The sequence below is a fragment of the Epinephelus lanceolatus genome, chromosome 16 (assembly GCF_041903045.1).
Source record: "Epinephelus lanceolatus isolate andai-2023 chromosome 16, ASM4190304v1, whole genome shotgun sequence".
NCBI classification, from domain to species: Eukaryota; Metazoa; Chordata; class Actinopteri; order Perciformes; family Serranidae; genus Epinephelus; species Epinephelus lanceolatus.
This window is the reverse complement of record NC_135749.1, coordinates 41,464,312-41,484,014: the sequence shown is the minus strand read 5'-3', so window position 1 is coordinate 41,484,014 and position 19,703 is coordinate 41,464,312. Positions and strand designations below refer to the sequence as shown.

General features: G+C 39.9%; 1 protein-coding gene across 18 annotated transcripts in view; it reads left to right on the top strand.

The window, feature by feature from the left end:
- epb41a (erythrocyte membrane protein band 4.1a) overlaps positions 1 to 19,703 on the top strand; it is a 253,745-nt gene that overhangs the window by 90,024 nt on the left and 144,018 nt on the right. For all 18 annotated transcript variants that reach the window (XM_033641650.2, XM_033641615.2, XM_078176107.1 and 15 more), the window contains exon 3: positions 8,461 to 8,751. In XM_033641650.2, the coding sequence (XP_033497541.1) occupies positions 8,461 to 8,751 (291 nt within the window). The remainder of the gene's footprint in view (positions 1 to 8,460; positions 8,752 to 19,703) is intronic.

The following is a 19,703-nucleotide window of genomic DNA, read 5'->3' as shown; positions in this document are numbered from 1 at the left end:
GCTGTTTTATGAGGCTCTGGCGGCTTTCAGTTGTCTCTTTGTCTTTGATGTTACACGGCTTGGCTTTCTCTCGCATGCATTCCTCCTACTTTTCTCTGTGATGTGCTGATATAGATTGGTCGCATTGCCGCGGGACGTGGCAGCTTTAACTTTTAAAGTTTTACACAACACGTCTTACTGTTCAACGTCGCCGTACCTGAATCCAAAGTATCGCCATGTAACAGACGTTGCGTTTTTTTGCCACCAACTCAGCCTGTTCATGGTCATGCTCATGCTCTTCTTCAGTGTCTATGTTGGTCACTGCTGCACGCTGGGTGGTCACCTGACCATACGTGCTGCACATACCAGGATAGCTTGTGGGTGTAATGTCAACAAACTCCACACACTACAGCAGAGGCAGTCACATTAACATTTATTTACATTAAATTGCAAATTGCAGCCTTTTATGTGGTTATGTAATCGCACAGCCTGACATCGCGATTGCGATTAGATCAATCATGCAGCACTAATCCAGTGCATACAAACTGCATTACTTACTGTGGTTGAGATGACTACACTCCACCAGTCTCCTCTGGTCCATCCTCCTCATCCACAAATCTCAGCGGGACTCTGCTGTCCCTCCTCGACCTCCTTGACATTTCTCTTCCAGTATTTACAAAACTTTAACTGACTATAACTATCTATGAACTATAAAAACATGAACTATTGCAAAAAACGAACGATGGCAAAACTACGAACTATGGTGAAAACACAATGAAAACACTCAAAAACACGGCATGAAAAAAACTCAAAAGCTCTCAAAAAACCACAAATACTGTTATTTACGAGTACGAGTACGAGTACTATTATTTACAACACTAAATATTATTTACAAAGAAAACGCCACTCCACTAAAACTCACCAAAACTCCGCTCCGTCACTACTGTAATGTACGTAATTATGAGTTTTCCACATCGATGCTCGCATCGTTCAAGACAAAATCTCGATGCATCTAAAAATCTATTTTTTTCCCCCACCCCTAACATACATGTGTAGACAATACAGAAAAAAGGAAATTAAAAGTTAAAACATTGTGCAGGAGAATTTAGAATCCAAAAATGGCTTATGAAGATACCTCCCTTTTAACTAACAACAATAATACCTAAAAAGAAAAAGATCAAAGTGAAGATTGCAAATTGAACAAAAGTTCCAGACTAAGAAGTAATACAAAATTATGAGGGGCCGTACAAGCCATAATTCATTCTGGCCCTCTCACACACATACATTCTCCTTACACATACATATATTTTCACTCTCACACACATACATTCTCCTTACACATACATATATTTTCACTCTCACACACATACATTCTCCTTACACATATATTTTCTCTCTCACACACATATATTCTCCTTACACACATATATATATATATTTTCACTCTCACACACATACGTTCTCCTTACACATATATTTTCTCTCTCACACACATACATTTTCCTTTCACATACATATATTTTCACTCTTCTTTCACATACATATATTTTCACTCTCACACACATACATTCTCCTTTCACATACATATATTTTCACTCTTCTTTTACATACATATATTTTCACTCTCACATATATATACACTTTACTTTTCAGCACATACACATAGGCTGCGGTCAGAAAGTCTTTTTTGCTTAGGAAGGTTCCTAGCTGAGTGAAATGACCCGGAAGTATTTTAGTGGCCGCCATGATAAGAGCTGTTCGAATTCTCTAAACACTAAGGAAAGGAGGTTCAGTGCTTCCTTTCAGATCTCCTTTAGCAAAGGATACATCGGACCTTCCTAAGCGATAGGAAAGGAGATAATTCCATCCCACAAGTCATTGCGGCGGCAATATTTATGCACTATTCACAAACTCAAATAATAAAGAAAGAAAAAGATCAACATGACCGAGAAAGGAAGATCACCATCTAAGTTACCGTTGTTTATGAAGCATTATACATCTCATGCCATAACTTGTTCATATATATTTTTTCAACTTTCAACATTATGTTGAACTTAGATGTGAACTATGAACGTTTCGCTACTATTGGTGTACCCTCCGTCCACAGCTTTGTTTAACTTGTTTTATAACAGGATAAACAAATATACAATGCATCATTTTAATTTTCCAATTTTCGTGTGAATGAGAAAAAACGGAAATCCACGTGCTTTTTCCATTTTCGTCTTCAAATGGCTAATTGATATAGAAATTAAACCAAAACCAGAAACCTACTTGTTTTTTGAGTTTATTGTTATATCTATATTATCTGCCCCTACTGCATCTCAAAACATTGGCATCGGCTATGCTTATGGCCTAGATAGATAGATAGATAGATAGATAGATAGATAGATACAAGAGTATTATCTAGACCTGCTCTATGTGTAAAGTGCCCTGAGATGACTTTTGTTGTGATTTGGCACTATATAAATAAAATTGAATCTAAAAAATAGATAGATAATCAATTAAGTAACGCTGCTGTGCCTCATGCATAAATGCGCATATACTTGGCGTATCTGGAGATTTAAATAATCAATTAAGTTACTTCTTCCCACTTTTTATTCCCCTGTACAGTGTTTCCCTGCAGAGCTACAGTGGAAGGATCATAACAAAAAATACAAAAGAATGTAACGTTAAAAGATATCTACCTGAGGTTATTAAATACCTGCAGCGAGCACCCCACCCCACCCCACCCCCCACCCCGCAGCAGAAGCAATAAGTGCGTTTCCCCATAAAGAGAGACACTGTGTGCATTTACGCACGAGACACAGCAGCATCCCTTTTATTATTAATATTATTGTAACAGCCATTTATCTACATGTGTGTTTTATTTATTTTATTTTTGTTGCAAAACATGTTGTACTGTGTGCCACTGTGGCACGGCTGAGGTGTCTGCAGACAGGAGCAGTATTAGATAATAGGTTACCTAATTGCTACAAAGCAAGGTACTGTACTTTCTTGTGCTTAAATGTATGGAAGAAATAAATGGAGCAAAGCAACAGGAAACGTCTGGACATTGTTTGTGAGAGCCAAGCCTGGCGCGCGTCAATTAATTGCACCGACACGTACCTGCAGTAAGTGACAGTGGAAAGACATTTACAGTTATTATTATTTATTATTTATCTGTCTATCTATGCAGTAGGGGCACATAATATTGATTTAACAAAAAAGGCCAAACACAAGTTAATTACTGGTTGTGGTCTAATTTCTGCTCCAATTGCCCATTTGAAGAAGAAAATGGAAAAAGTACATAGATTTCCATTATTTTTTTTATTCACACAGAAAAACAAAATAATGCATTTAATATTTGTTTATCCTGTTATAAAACAAACAAGTTGAACACAGCTGTGGACGGAGGGGACACGCACCGTAACATATGCTCACTTTGCATCAGTCATTTATTCATTTGAGCATTGTTGTATTGCCAGCCTTTAGTAATATCATTAATTCATTTTACTACTTGGGATTCAGATGGGTGAGTGTGAGCAAACATTCTCAATGTGACAGTTTCGTTTCTCGAACATGACTCTGCTTGACTTGAGCTTCTCAGCCAATCACAGCACAATAAATTCTTCACCTTTGTCTGGTTTTATGGCGCGTTGCAACCATTGCTCATTAGGTGTATACCGCCACCTACTGTACCAGAGTATGTAGACAGTAAATGGACTGCCTTCCATTTCCACTATACTCCTTCCGTTTCCACTATACTCTCAGAAGTCCAAACAAACACGCTCAACCCTCAGAAGTATGAATGGGTGCTGAATCCTCAATGAAAAAAAAATGTGCAAAAGGTACAGGACAGCACTCCAATTATAATGTTTATTGCCACATGAACGTTTCGGGTGAAACCCTTCCTCAGCGTGCACAAGCAACAAAGTGTCACTTTGTTGCTTGTGCACGCTGAGGAAGGGTTATAATTATAATTATAATTGGAGTGCTGTCCTGTACCTTTTGTACACATTTTTTACACTATCACTCACACATGCATACATTCTTCTCTTACATACATATATTTTCTTTCAACATACATACATTTTCCTTTTACATACATATATTACTTATAGTATTAAATGTATACATGATTGCATGTGCATGAGAGCAAAGTGTATGAATGTGTGCATAAAATATATGAATATGAGAGAAAAATGTATCAGTGTGTGTGTGTTCAAATATATAAATATGAGAGTGAAAATGTATGAATGTGTGAGTGAAAATGTATAAATATGAGAGTGAAAATATATGTATGTGTAAGGAGAATGTACAGTGGTGGAAAAAAGTTTTCGGACACCCCATGCATTTGTGAAATATTGCATTAAGAATCACTCTTAGGTCTTCAAGTGCAATTTCTTTTAGTACAGTCACAGCCAAAATACTAAATAAATCCTAAAAAAGCCATTAAAAACTTAAAATTGATTGGTTCCATAAAAATACATAAGAAATTTTGAGTATTGGGTCATTTTGGTACCAGTGATGAAGGTCGTTCTTTTTATTAAAAGACACAATTTTTGTTGCCAAGCTTCGTGTCTACATAAAGCCAGCACATTTGAGAGTTCTTCAGACACAAAAATGGCTAAAACAAGGAACCTAACGCAGGAAACACGCCTGAAGATAAAGATTCTCAGCCAGGAAGGGTACAGCTGCCGCCAGATAGCCAGGAAGTGCAGATGCAGTCCTTCAGCAGTTGGATACACTCTGCAGAAATACAGACGAACCAACAGCTTGGAAGACAAACCAAGATCTGGGCGTCCAAGGGTTTCTTCAGCAAGAAATGACCGCATCCTGATCCGCATATGCAGGCAAAACCGCCGAATGACATCACAGGAGCTTCAGCAGCAGTGGTCAAACCAAACTGGTGTCCAGTGTTCCACCCGCACTGTATGTGGCCGACTTTTAGATCATGGCTTAAGGTCCTACAAGGCTATCAAGAAGCCCCTGATCAATGAGAGACAGAGGTTAGCCCGGCATCGTTGGGCCCAGGCACACAAGAACTGGACAGCCAGGAATTGGAAGAAGATTTTGTGGTCAGATGAGTCCAGTTTCCAGCTTTATCTTCCTCCTACTAATGTGAGGGTACGCAGAAGGCCAGACGAAGCATTATCTCCAGCATGTACAGTACCTACTGTCAAGCATGGTGGAGGCAGTATCATGGTTTGGGGATGCATGAGTGCTGCTGGTGTTGGTCATCTCACTGTCTGTGATGGCACATTGAACTCTACCAAGTATTGTACCATTCTCGAAACCCACATGCTCCCTTCTGCGCGTGCACTGTTCCGTCGAGGTAAAAACTGGATGTTTCAACAAGATAATGCCCCTTGCCACACATCCAAGGCCAGTAGAACTTGGCTGCAGGAGCACAGTATCCAGGTCTTAGAGTGGCCAGCTCAATCCCCGGACATGAGCCCCATTGAAAATCTGTGGTGGATTATCAAAAGGTCTGTTTCAAAGCATAAACCAAAGAATTTAGAAGAATTAAAAGCAGTAATTCAAGAAGAATGGGACAAGATTACCCCTCAACAGTGTGAAAGGCTCGTGGGGAACATGCCAGCCAGGATTAGAGCTCTACTACGTGCCAGTGGCAGGACTACTAAATATTAATTTGATGATGTGATGGTTTATTTATTTTTTGTTCAGTTTTGAACACATTCTCTGTTATTTGTTGACTTTGATACCGACAATGTTGAGAACTGACATATTGAAACTGTCAAGAATTTAGTTTTGTTGTTTTTCTTGTAAACAATAAACAAAAAAATATAATTTGTATTTGTTTGTATCTGTCTAATGCAGCCACACCTTTTGAAACACAAAAAAGATTTTTCCACAAATATTTCATGATAATATTTGAGACTGTGTAAAATTGTAAGGGTGTCTGAAAACTTTTTTCCACCACTGTATGTGTGTGAGAGGGCCAGAATGAATTATGTCTTGTACGGCGCCTCATACAAAATTGTTAGAGATCTACAGTTTACAGAAAAACAAATTACAAATGAATCACTGAAAAGTCTTTGCAAATTTTAGTCATTTTCAGATGTTTTCAAATAACGATGATGTGGATGATGATTGTAGAGATGAAAGTAGGTTGTTCCAAAGACATGGTCCTCTGTAATTCAATGAATATTAATTAAGATAAGTCCAACAATATGGAAGACAAAAGTCTTTTGAGTGTCAGACGTTTCAGACAGGCGTTCTGGAAAATGCTAGGCAAGTCATGAGTAAGATGTACATATTTATACATGAATACACACATCTGATACACGTTAACATTAAAAATTGATAAAAGTTGATATTTTCTAAAGAGAGAAGTAGATGATTTGCATTTTTAGCAAAGTTAGTCACTCTTGAAAAAAAGTTTTTGAATTAGAAAAATCTTACTGAGATAAGTAGAACATGTGGCAGACCAAGCAGTATTACAATACATAATATGAGGGCAAATTTGGCTATGATAACAAGTTAAAATACAGGAATGATTGACCAATGAAAGTACTGTACTTAAGATACCAATTGACTTCATAGTCTTTTTACAGACAAGTTCAATATGGAAAATTAGTTTTTCATCTACCATGACCCCTAGAAATTTAATGTAAGGAGCCTGAGTTATTTTGATGTTATCTATGATGTTATTATTTATCTTTGTTATGTATTTTTTTTGTCACAAAATATCATGAAGTACGATTTTTCTATATTGAGAGTTTGTTCATTCGAAACCATTTAGAAACAGATGATAGCTCTTTATTTGATTCTTGAATAAGTGTGCTAAAATTTTTATGTGAATATACCAGACGTATCATCAGCAAATAAAAAAGGCAATACATTTTTGCAGACCCTAAGTAGGTCATGTATGTAAATTCAGAACAAAAAGGGTCCAAGCATGGAGTGAGGTAATCGACAAAGTAGTTTAGCTCTATTTGAATCGTACCTATTAATAGAGACATACTGTTCTCTGTCCATTAAATACTCAAGCAGCCATTATAAAGCAGAATCATGAAAGCCATATTTCTGTAATTTGGCAAAAGGGATATTGTGATCAACAGTGTCAAACACCTTTTAAAAATATGCTGAGAGTTCTTGTTGTCGAAGGCTGTGGTGATTTTGTTAACAAGCTGCAATTTCTGTTGACATTTTTTTCCGAAAACCATATTTATGGCTATACAGTATGTTGCTCTCATCCATATGCTTTTTCATTCTGAACTATACTTGTTTTTCAAGAACTACAGAAAAAAATGGTAAAACAGATATAGGACAATAATTATTACATAAACTGGAATCACCTGATTTGAATAGCACTATGACTTCAGCTACTTTAAGGTCACTTGGTAGAGCACCTGTTCTGGACGATAAGACATGGGTGAGAGGCTCAGTGACAGACAAAACTACTTTCTTTACAAGGCTAGATCTTATAACAGCCTCTCTGCAAAGAAGTCTTTCATCCCCAGTATAATGTTCTGTGACATTCTTAGCCACCTTCATACAGTCCGTAAAGAAAGGAGATAAGCATTTGGAACCTCAAATGTATTCTAATTAATGAAAAGAAAAGTTGAAAGGTTGAATACCTTGTAAACAATTTGATTCTGCTGGGAACTATTTACTAAATGCAGAATTTTAATATCTCCTCTTGTTTCTGAAGCATTTGAAAATAGCCATCATAATAACAGAAATGTAGTTATTCTCCCAATACTAGTGGCAGTCATGTCCTCGGTTGCATTGTAATGAACTATTGTGTTGTTCTCCAGATGCCTGTTTAAACTTTCGTATTCAATAAGGTGAGACCCGCAGTGAATTTTATGCTTCTATTTCTTTCAGTTTTACCAGCCTAACTACAAAGTCAGCAAGCTGTCCGTAGAAGTCTCCACAGGGTCTCTCCCTGTGCTAACAGCAGCTGAATCCACAATGAAATGAACCGTCATTCTCCCTGTCACATATTATGCGACTGAAAGAAAGCAGCTCTGGTGATTTAAATGTGGACAAAAGATGCAATGTGCTGTTGTCGTGTTGATCTGATTCTTGATCAGTGTACATGACGTGTGGATGATCTATGGGTGAGGGAGCTGTGTAAGTGAATGAAAGACTTCTGGCACCAAACCAAAGGAATTGATTTTTAAGCCTTAATTTTGAAAAGCTCATTACTTTTTGATTGATTGATATTTATTTGGAACATGTAAAAATTATAAAATAGTATTGATAGATGAAATTCAGGCATTAATTGATGAAGTCATCAGAGCCGCAACACCTGTTGCATCATGAACCTTATGCAAGATTCACAGCATTGTTTTTATGTCCATAATTACAACCATTACTAAAATGACCATGGATGCACACACCAGTTTAACTTGCTTGTAAACAGATTGATGTCTGTAATAAAAAAAAGTTCCGAACGTCAAGACTAAATAGTCACGAAGGCACATTCTTAAGAGAGTGTAGACTGCATTGTAATGAAAGTGTCTTTGTCAGGCTGTCCAGGTAGAGAAGAAAGAAGCTGAGGAGAGGGAGGGTGGAAAGGACGAAGAGAACAACAAGGACAAAGGAGAGGAGGCTGCCCTGGAGAAGGACAAGGTGGAGGAGAAGGAGAAGGAGAAGGAGGAGGAGAAGAAGTGTGGTCCTGAAGGAGGCAGTAAAAGAGAGGAGGAAGAGAAGACCACAGAGGAGGAGGAGGCCAAAACTCCCAGAGCTCCACGCCGACCCAAAACCATGGAGATCAAAGTCACCCTGCTGGATGACACTCTCTATGAGTGTGAGCTGGATGTAAGAGCATTTTGAATTTTTCTTCTTTTATCCATCATGCACACACAAAAGAAAAAGTAAAGTTCGTCTGGATATATTATGTTATTTTAATATATGCAGCCACAGGCTTCCAAAGTATCAGAGCATATCGATTTAAAAGTGTTGACATGCTAGCAAGGAGCGACCGTTGGGCGGGAGGTAGAGCAGGTCGTCCACCAGTAAGAAGATTGGGGGTTTGATCCCTGGCTCCTCCAGGCAGCATGTCGAAGTATCATTGGGCATGTCAATAGATTATTTGGACAGTGTACATGTCTATCAATCAATCAATTTTATTTATAAAGCCCAATATCACAAATCACAATTTGCCTCACAGGGCTTTACAGCATACAACATCCCTCTGTCCTTTGGACCCTCACAGCGGATAAGGAAAAACGGTAGAAACCTCAGGAAGAGCAACTGAGGAGGGATCCCTCTTCCAGGACGGACAAACGTGCAATAGATGTTGTACAGAACAGATCAGCATAATAAATTAACAGTAATCCATATGACACAATGAGACAGAAAGAGAGAGAGAGAGAGAGAGAGATGCAGGACAGACGGTAATGACAGTAGCTTACAACAACATTAATGAAAGTAATAATATTATAGTTCAGGCTACTGTGGTACAATATGTTGAAAGTATATATTAATATCTGGCAGTATACATGTGTGACAATAATCATATGTGTATAATAACAGTAGAAGTATGACTAATGACTAATGATGGCAGCAGCAGCAGGAGGCATCTGGCAGGACCACGGCAGCAGCACAACCACACATGTCACGCTATCCAGGCACCGCTGCAATATGAGTTAATCTGAGAGACAGTGGAGCACAAAGGCTCCGGAGAAGAAGCCGAGTTAGTGACATCCAGAATGGCCGAGTTAGCAAGATGCAGTAATAGGATACGAGAGAGAGAGAGATGTATAGCCCTGTTTCCACCAAACACTTTTGATGTAGTACTTTAGGAACCAAAAGTAACCCCATCAGACATGACACCTAGACCTTAGGTCCGTTTAACATTTCCCTGCAAACAGTACTGTTAAATGAGGGCAGGGTTGTTGTCACTCACTGCTCCGTCCAAAATTCTCTGTATTTCTTCATCACCAGTAACACAGATGGAAGTCTGCACCCAGGCTCCAGTAAAACGTGTGTAGCACAGTGTTTTCCACACAAGGCAGTATAGCATTTTACTACAACGTTGTTAGAGCCAAGACGCTGGAAATCATGCAAACAGCAGAAACATGCAGAGACTTCTACAGCCATCAAAAAGTTCTGTGTGGAACTTCTGCGAAAAAATAAACAAAAATGAGGTGCAGAGCACACTCAGCAAGGTTAAGCTAGCATATCCCAAAGCTTGTCATTGACTGTTAAAGTGCAGACAGAGCTCCACTTTGTGCTGGAATCCCTGCTCTCAAATGGCTGTGCATATTTGTTGTTGATTTGTCATCCGAAGACTTAAGTTTGATGATCGACATGCAGAGCAAACAACGACCCTCATCACTAAGATGACAGCAAAGTACATGCCACCCATCAGCTTCATTCAGGGGAGGGTTTTTGAAGTTTGATGGCATTTCTTCAGTTGAAGAAAAACTGTCACTGCACAACTGGAGAAACTTTAGAGGAAGAAGATACTTAATTTATTACTGCGGGGAAATTCCATTTTTTCCATTCTGTTATCATATACACATAAAGACTGTACTGTTGATAAGCTCTGACGGTATTGGTTCCTTTATCGGTACTTTTACACATTTTGGTTTAATTCATTATCATCTTGCAGCCTCTCACCTGTGCTCTGTGCTGGGGCCGACCTCCTCCACATACACACAAACACACACACCTACTCAACACGGTAATCGATGAACAGCCGAGTGGCCGTGGTGGAAGCAAAGCGAAGATAACTCGAAAATTATAGCAGCTAAACTCGTTACTGTAAGTGCAAACAAATCTTAGCGAGTAAGAAGCCAAACCAAGCATGAATATGTAAACATGTAGACAGCGATATTCCGCAGTCTCTCATCCACCGCCACTAATGTTATGTCTTACATGCTAGTTTAGACAGCACACTAGTTCGGCTAATAGCAAATTGTTACTTATAAGCTAAAATGACAGCTTTCTGTATGTAGACTAAGTTAGTTTGACACTTATGTTAAAACTGGGTAGATACTTCCAAACTAAGCTGCTGGCTGAGACAAACGGCCCCTCCTCTCTCTACCAGCGCCAGTGTTAGCGGCAGAGAGACAGGGGCACAGAGGACAAGAGGACAGAGGACAGGAGGACTGATTGATAAATACTAAACTTCACTCAGTATTATCATGTCAGGAATATCATTTATATAGTGACTTTGCTGTGGTGAAAAATACTGTTGCTGCTCTAGAAACAACAATCTGTTTTATTTGAAATATTTAGTTATCCTGGTCTGAATTTTTTCTTTTTAAATTAATATATTTTCTATAAAGCAATTATTTAGAAATGAAAATGACCGATAAGAGTACTGCTTAAGTACCAAATCGATAAGGAGTATTGATAAAAGTAGTAGTATAGATAAAATCTTGATGATACCCATCCCTACTTGAACCAGCGACCCTCCAGTTCTAATGTCCCTATGGACTGAGCTATCACTACTTATGAAGATAATGCATGTGAACAGTGCAGTAAACACTGGGGACTTAAAGGGATAGTGCACCCAAAAATGAAAATTCAGCCATTATCTACTCACCCTCATCCTGAGGAACGCTCTGGTGAAGTTTTAGAGTCCTCACATCCCTTGCGGAGATCGGCAGGGGGAGTGGCTAGCACACCTAATGGCAGACGGCGCCCCAGACTAACGTCCAAGTACACAAAATTGAATCCACAAAGTATGTCCATACTGTTCATCCGTAGTGATCCAAGTGTCCTGAAGCCCCGACATAAAAAGTTGTTTGGAAAAACGTCATATGAACTCTGTTGTTAGCCTCACTGTAACCTGTAACTCTGACTGCTTCTCTGTGCTCCGTGCTCATGTGTGCGCGCTTGCGCAACACCAGTGAAAGCATGAGCTTTGCTTACCCATGTTAACATCACGTGACACGTGCACGGCAGGGGGAGACAATGGTAACCACAGTAGCTAAAAGATAAGTTGCACTATGGTCTTTTAGCAAAGGACAGCCCAACATGTCTGAAGACTTTGAAATTGAGGAGGAACAGCATTTCTTTGTTGAGCCGTATTTGTTTGAGCCCGAGTATACAGACGGAACTCAGGCTACTGGACGAAGCAGCCGCCGCAGCTCATGAGCCTAACCCTCAGCCAGCCACAGAATACCGGAGTCGAGCACTAGAAACCTGGTGGTGTAGTTGTTTCAAATGCAAAGCAATGCCAACGGATGAGGAAAGTCTTTGCTGCTCAGACTGGGAATTGGCAATGCCTGCACTTGAGAATCTGGACATCAGTACTGACGAGACTGCTGCTCTTCAGAAACCGTGCATAACCGATCACTCTGAGCGTGCACACATGAGCGCGGAGCACAGAGAAGCAGTCAGAGCTACAGGCTACAGTGAGGCTAAAAACAGAGTTCATATGACGTTTTTTGAAACAACTTTTTATGTCAGGGCTTCAGGACACTTGGATCACTACGGATGAGCAGTATGGAGATACTTTGTGGATTCTATTTTGTGTTCTTGGACGTTAGTCTGGGGTGCCGTCTGCCATTAGGTGTGCTAGCCGCTCCCCCGCCGATCTCCGCAAGGGATATGAGGACTCTAAAACTTCACCAGAGCGTTCCTCAGCATGAGAGTGAGTAGATAATGGCTGAATTTTCATTTTTGGGTGCACTATCCCTTTAACAGTACAGCCTCAGCGCGCGTGCCTGACAGTGCTAGCAATATGGAGCTCGTATGGTACGGCTGGAATAGGAATCTCAGCCTTGTTTTGCACATTCACTACAACTTGCCATTAACAACGGATTCAAGCTTCAAAACATCAACCATGTGGTCATCATTTCAGTCTTTTTCCAGGCAAAAATGCCAGAAATGTCTTGATTGTCCAATTTCTAAAGTGTGAGAATTTGCTGTTTTTTTGTCATGTAAATAAAATACCTTTGGGCTCCAGACAGATGTTTTGACAACAAATAAGACATCTGGGGGTGTCGGTGGCTTAGTGGATAGAGCAGGCGCCCCATGTACAAAGCTGTTGCTGCAGGAGCCCAGGTTTGACTCCAGCCTGTGGCCATTTCCTGCATGTCACTTCCCCTCTCTCTCCCCCCCTTTCACACTTGTCTGTCCTGTCGATTAAAGGCTAAAATGCCCCCAAAAAATATCTCAACAAAAAAACAAAACAAATAAGACATCTAGTGTAAATAGGTTCTTTTTGTCTACTTGAATTAGATGAAGTAGAAAGGTTTCTTTTTTTCAGGCAATGAGTTTTTAAGGAGATGTAGTTTACCTTGACATGTTTCGACTGTCACTTTCCACCGGCTGGAGAGACTCGAAAGAACACGAGCATGCCACAAAAACCACCTCAGATTCAACCCGTTGCAGAGACGAGGATATTACACCAGCAAGCCTCAACATCAAAAACCCGATCCATACCAACAACGCAGAAAAAATCATCAACAAAGCAAGAAAGGACCTTATCAGAGAAAGGATAAGAGGAACAGTCAACAAGATCGAAAAAATTAACAGGGAACTAGAAGAGGAAAGTAAAACGTTCAAGGAACACTTCCCACTGGAAGAAAAAATGGAAAATGAAATAAACGCACACCTAAAACATGAATATGAGCAGGAATTTTCCACAACCAAAATGAGAAATGGGTATGTAACCTATCAAAGCGCACACTTTCCGAAACAGAAAAAAGAGTACTAGCTCAAGGTTTAAACTTTGCCGTCCCTCCAAAAAACATCCCACATGAAGATTTCATATTAGCAACAGAACTAGCGTGCCAAAAGATACATGATCAAGGACAAAAAGCAGAACTACGCAATGCCGTTGCAGGGATTTTAAAAACAGCAAAGTTACCACAAAGCAACATCCCACAAGAAGAAGAGAAGGCCATACACACACTAAAAACAGACAAGACTAACACTATATTACCGGCAGACAAAGGCAGGACAACAGTGGTCATGGACACGGAAACCTACATAACCCAGATGGAACCATGTTAGGGGACAATAACATATATGAAATGCTCAAAAAAGACCCCACGGAAGAAAAGAAAAGACAGTTGAAAGCGCTACTAAAACCTCTGTTAGAACAAAAGAAAATAACACAGGACATGTATAATCATTTAATACCAACAGCTAGCATCATCCCCCGGATCTACGGCACACCAAAAGTACATAAAAAGGACACTCCACTACGCCCCATAGTAGACAGCATTGGTTCCGTTACATACAACTTATCAAAAGCACTGGTCGAAATCATCAAACCCATCCTCGGACTCACAGATCAACACTGCAAACATTCAAAACAACTGGCACAAGAACTCAAAAACACAAAAATAGAAACGGACAAAATCTTTATTTCACATGATGTCGTATCATTATTCACCAAAACCCCCGTCGACGTCACACTACAAATTGTACAGGAACGCCTCAGGAATGACAGGACCTTCAGGAAACGCACAAACCTCACAGTTGAAGACACAACCTGCCTCTTACATTTCGTTGCAAAATCCACCCACTTCCAATTCAGAGACAAAATCTACAGACAAAAACAAGGTTTTGCAATGGGAGATCCACTATCAGCCATCATGAGCAGTTTTTTTATGGAGGATATGGAAGCAAAAGCCTTAACCACAGCACCCACACAATACAAACCCACCCTCTGAAAAAGATACGTGGACGACATCCTGGAAAAAAATCAAATCTGGACACACAACAACTCACGGATCACCTGAACAACATGGACAGCACTGGAAACATCAAATTCACACACGAAGAGGAAACAAACAGAACCATAAACTTCCTGGACATAAAAATTAATCACAAAGACGATGGCAGTATAAAAATCACAGTATACAGAAAACCCACACACACAGATCAATACCTTCTCTGGACATCGGAACACCCTACAGCACACAAACTCTCCGTAGTCAGAACACTTTATGAATGGGCCAGTATCATCACCGAGGAAGAGGACAGACAGGAGGAGGAAAAACACATACGACACGCACTCACACACTGCCAATATCCAAAATGGGCCATAACCAAAGGGAAACAGCAAGTCAAAAACAAAGAAAAACAGAAAGGAAACAAAACAAAACCCAAACAAAAAACCGACAGCAGCTACAAAGACATGGTGACCATACCGTACATCAGGGGGATCAGCGAGCGCATACAGAGGACAATGAAAAAACACAAAATAAATGCAATATTAAAACCTCACACAAAGCTCCGCCAGCTCTTAGTTCATCCAAAAGACAGGATGAACACGGACAAAAAATGCAACATAATATACAAAATCCCATGCAAAACATGTAAAAAAACATACCTAGGAGAAACAGGAAGAAGCTTTAACACAAGAAAAACAGAACATAAAAAAGAATGCGAAAAGGAAACGACAGGACATCTCACAAGATCACAAAAAGAAAAAGCAGAGCAGGTGAACCTAAAATCAGCCATATCAGATCACTGCAAAAGAAATAATCACATCATGGACTGGGACAACGCAAAAATCATCGGATCGGAAAGCAACAAGTTCAAACGTTGGATCAAGGAGGCCATAGAGATCAGGAGGCGGGCCAGGAACACCATCAACCGGGATGAGGGGGCTTTCATGCTGTCACACACCTGGGACTCTCTCCTACAAAGAACACCGGGCGGCGGGGGGCGTGACCAGTCTGGAAAATCTGTCGGATTGCCAGGCTGGTCACGTCTCCGGGATACTACCAGCTGATAAAGACACGTCATGATGCACGTCAGATGACGCTTCTGAAGAAGACTGCAGTGACAGTCGAAACATGTCAAGGTAAACTACATCTCCTTAAAAACTCATTGTCTGAAAAAAAGAAACCTTTCTACACTGAAAATAAGACATCTGAAGACAGTAACTTGGATTCAAGGAAACTGGGATAAGCATATTTACTATTTCTTAACATTTCATAGATTAAGTGATTAAGTGGAAAATAATCAGCACATTGATTGATAATTAAAGAAATCTTTAAGTGCAGCCAGACTGATCTTGACCATACCAACCATCCCGAAGCTCTTCATCTCAGTTTGATGCAAATTGATTTTGAGTTTCATGGAAAATACCACCTGCTGATCAAATGAACAGCAACGGGCAAATGTTCCCCAAATGTTTAAAGCTCCTATCACACTATTTTTGATTACTGGACATCTAGGGAGTTTGGCCTAAGAATAATTTGTTGAAGCCTTGAACTGTCATGATCCTGGGATTTTGGGTGTAGTCTTATCTCTGTTACTTTGTTATTTGCATTTTCTATTTGTGTTTTTTCTTGTTTCATGATATTCATTCATGTTTAATTTGTTTCCTGTTTTGTTCTGTAGATTCACTTTGCATGTGTCGTCTCTGGTTTTACTTCCTGTCTTCGTGTTTTCCTGCCATAGTGTTTGTCTGCCCTGCCCTGATTACCTTCACCTACTTTATATCAGTCTCATTAGTCCTTCCCTGTTCCAGAGTTTTGCCTGCACACCTTTGTTGTAGTCTCATTTGCTCCATGCAAGGCATGTGCCCTACCACACCATCATTGACTCCATTGTTCGCCTATCCTTGTGTTTCCCTCCTTTTGCCAGTCCCTGCCTACTCCAGCTGTGTCTTGTTCTTCTGATTAGTTCTCTATGTACACATATCTTGTTCTTTGTCAGTTCATGGTCAGTGCTTCCTGGTGTTGCGATTTTATTTTTGCTTCTCGTCTTTGCTCCTCGTGTTTCAAGCCAGCAAATTCTGTTTTGCCTTTGTCTGCCTGTTGCTAGAATCTGGTAATCATCAGACATTATTTTCTTTGAGTTTCTCTTGCATTGCTGTTGCTTTTGCACTTGGGTTCAAGTGCCTGCAATAACCATGACATGAACTCCCATTACACTTCTATCAAGGTCAACCCTGTAACCCTCCACTTAAATCTTAAATATTACAGTTTTCAAAGGACCAGCCTTTGCATTCCCTGGACAGCTGGTTTTGATTGTTCTAAAAATGTACCAGTTCCCAGGCCTTACTACACCATTTCAGCTTCCATATCAAACACAGATTCTGTGGAATCCGTAATCCCAACTCATCCGATTCCAGAAAATTTGCTTCAAAATTGAGGTCTATTACACAGCCACCTTTACTCTACTACCTCAACCTCAAAAACAAATGGAGGGAAAAAATTGTCCCTTTTGTGGCATTGTATTCCTCCTACAGGATTTAGGTCATGAGACAGGCTTAAAAGAACTTAAGTGAGATCATGTAAGGCATTGCTTTAAAATTAACATCAAGGTGTATGTCATTCAAACTGAAGGGATGACTAATCCCACTTCCAAACAAATCTACTATATCAAGAGGAACAGTGCTCTAGATCTTTGCCCAGGTTCAGTCAGATGGCAACCCTAAGGGATAACATCCGTTGCCCAACTCAGACACTCTTGAACTTCATTCAGGCTGCCATCAGACATGCCCACTGTTCCATTGAAAAGCAATTAGCACCTGTGCATCTTTAAAGGTGAAAAAATGGTTCTCTAGAATTATTTGATTTGCAGCCCCAAATCAAGACATGGCATGACAAGTCAGCCTTCAGGTTCTTCAGGAACACCACATGGGATCACTGTCAAAACACTTCTGTCTTTATGGCAACCAAATGGGCCAGGAGACATTTTCACATATACAGGATGAGATCATTCACTGGGCGGCAGATGAACTTCGGAAACTGGTCGTGGGAGGCCTCCTACTGGTGCCTATATTAGCAACTCAAGGATCAGTTCAACTTCTCATTTAAGAAAGAAAGGGGAAGCAACCATTATGGGTTCTCCCTGACACATAACTGTTTCTTCACAAATGCGGTGACAGTCATCTCATTCCACTACCCACAGGAGGATTTGCCATAGCAAACCTCCCAGGTCCCTTTAGACCCTTATCAATAGAAGACTCAGCCTTCTCAGAAAATATGACTACATTTTTGGAATAACAGTTCTGGAATATCAAAGACAAATAGACAGAAAAGACTACAGTATGCATTTGAAAGCTACATTCACAATGTGATTTGTTGGTGGAGTACTCTGACTAAAGAAGAAAGTAAAATCATGGGAAAAGCTCACTGGTCCCCAAGGCAAGTGTGAGGCACTGCATGTCTTGAAAATTTAAATGATGACAAACATATACAGTAAAAACAATATTCTTGCATGGCACGGTAAGTCAATGTATTGTTTTATTTTAAGCTATGTTTAGTTATGATTCCCTATAGCTTTCATTATCTAATATTTTTTAGCCCAATGCTAGCAAAACTAAATTATCCCACTTTTCCATGTGTTTAAAGTGCCAACAGTCTCAAATGCTATACAGCAACCTCCCTTAAAGTTAAAGCATAAGTGACTTGAAACTAATGTTCGACCGTGTTTGTTTGCTGACATACTAAACTGGCTACCATTAGTTTGGGAATGAAGCCTTTTGCTTGCTGTTTTTGTGTTGCTACATACCTCACATTTCTGGAGGCGAAGCTCCTGGACCAACTGGTGGAACTCCTTGTGATCCACCCTCATTTTTAGGGTTTCATGTACCCACACAGATTTTGTTTCCCTTTGCCCAACAGACTATTTACTGACAGCCCCGTACCCTCAACCAGAACTACAGAAAGTACCCTCTGCCTGTCCATTTATGGAACTAGCTACTAATTACTGTGAAAAATTAATAAATAAATAAGTAAATGGTAGATTAATTACACACATTAATTGCACACCATTTCTGCAATTTACCTTGTTCTGAAAGCTTGACAGGCCTCCCATGCCTAGTTACGTTTGCTGATTGGACAGTGTGCGTTCTAGGTAGAGGCTTAGCAAAGGGTTGGACCCAATTCCAACACTTCTTGATTATCTATTGTGTTGAAAACATGCATGGCCTCAATGGGATGACTTGCTTTTTGATCACAACCTATAAAGCCACTTGTAATATTTAATATTAATTATATTTAATTACCATTGATCAGCTTCTCACCCCCACTAGGAGACAACGACAAAGCCCGCAACCAACTAATCCTTGCCACTTCCCACTTTTCATATTCCCAGTCGTAAATAGGAATCCTTTCATCTGCACAGCAAAGGAAATCCAAAACCACTGGGAAGTTTTTTTAAGGGTTGGAAACATGCCAAATCCAATCCCTGACAAACTAGTCATAATGCTCTCCTCAGACTTTTAGCTAACCTCAGTGCAACACCAATTACTAGTGAGGGATTTCTTCTTCATTACTACTCTTACGTCCTGAAGGAAATAAAAAAATCATTAGCAACATATCTTTCCTTCTCTTTTGAGCATTAGCAATGCCTAAAGCTCTGCACCTTTTTTGAACACCAATCTGATAAACCCTGCTACTTTCCTTTACAATCATCTTATGAATAATATTCCGCAGATGTCCTGGAGAAACTTCTTGTCTTGTTCAATGTGTACCACCACACGATCTGAAATCTGAATCTTCAACAGGAGAATTGTAATCTGTCAGAGCTCAAATGACAAGCCTTGATGGATTTTCAACAGAATATCATAATGCCAGCAGACAAAGGTGGTTTAATTGCTCATGATGGCTCCAGTCCCATCTCAGATCAGTCCTCTCTTTGGCTAAGTCCATGTTTCAGTTAGAAGCTGACAGCTGTTGAACAGTCCCCTGTGAGAGGGGCCACTGCTCCTTCTGGGTCTCTGCACTGTTCTCACCATCTGCTCATCATGTTTAGCACATTACTGAATACATTGTCTTGTATGTGATGTCAGGTTGTTTAACGTTTAATTATTCAGAGAGTCTTGTTTCCTGTATGCA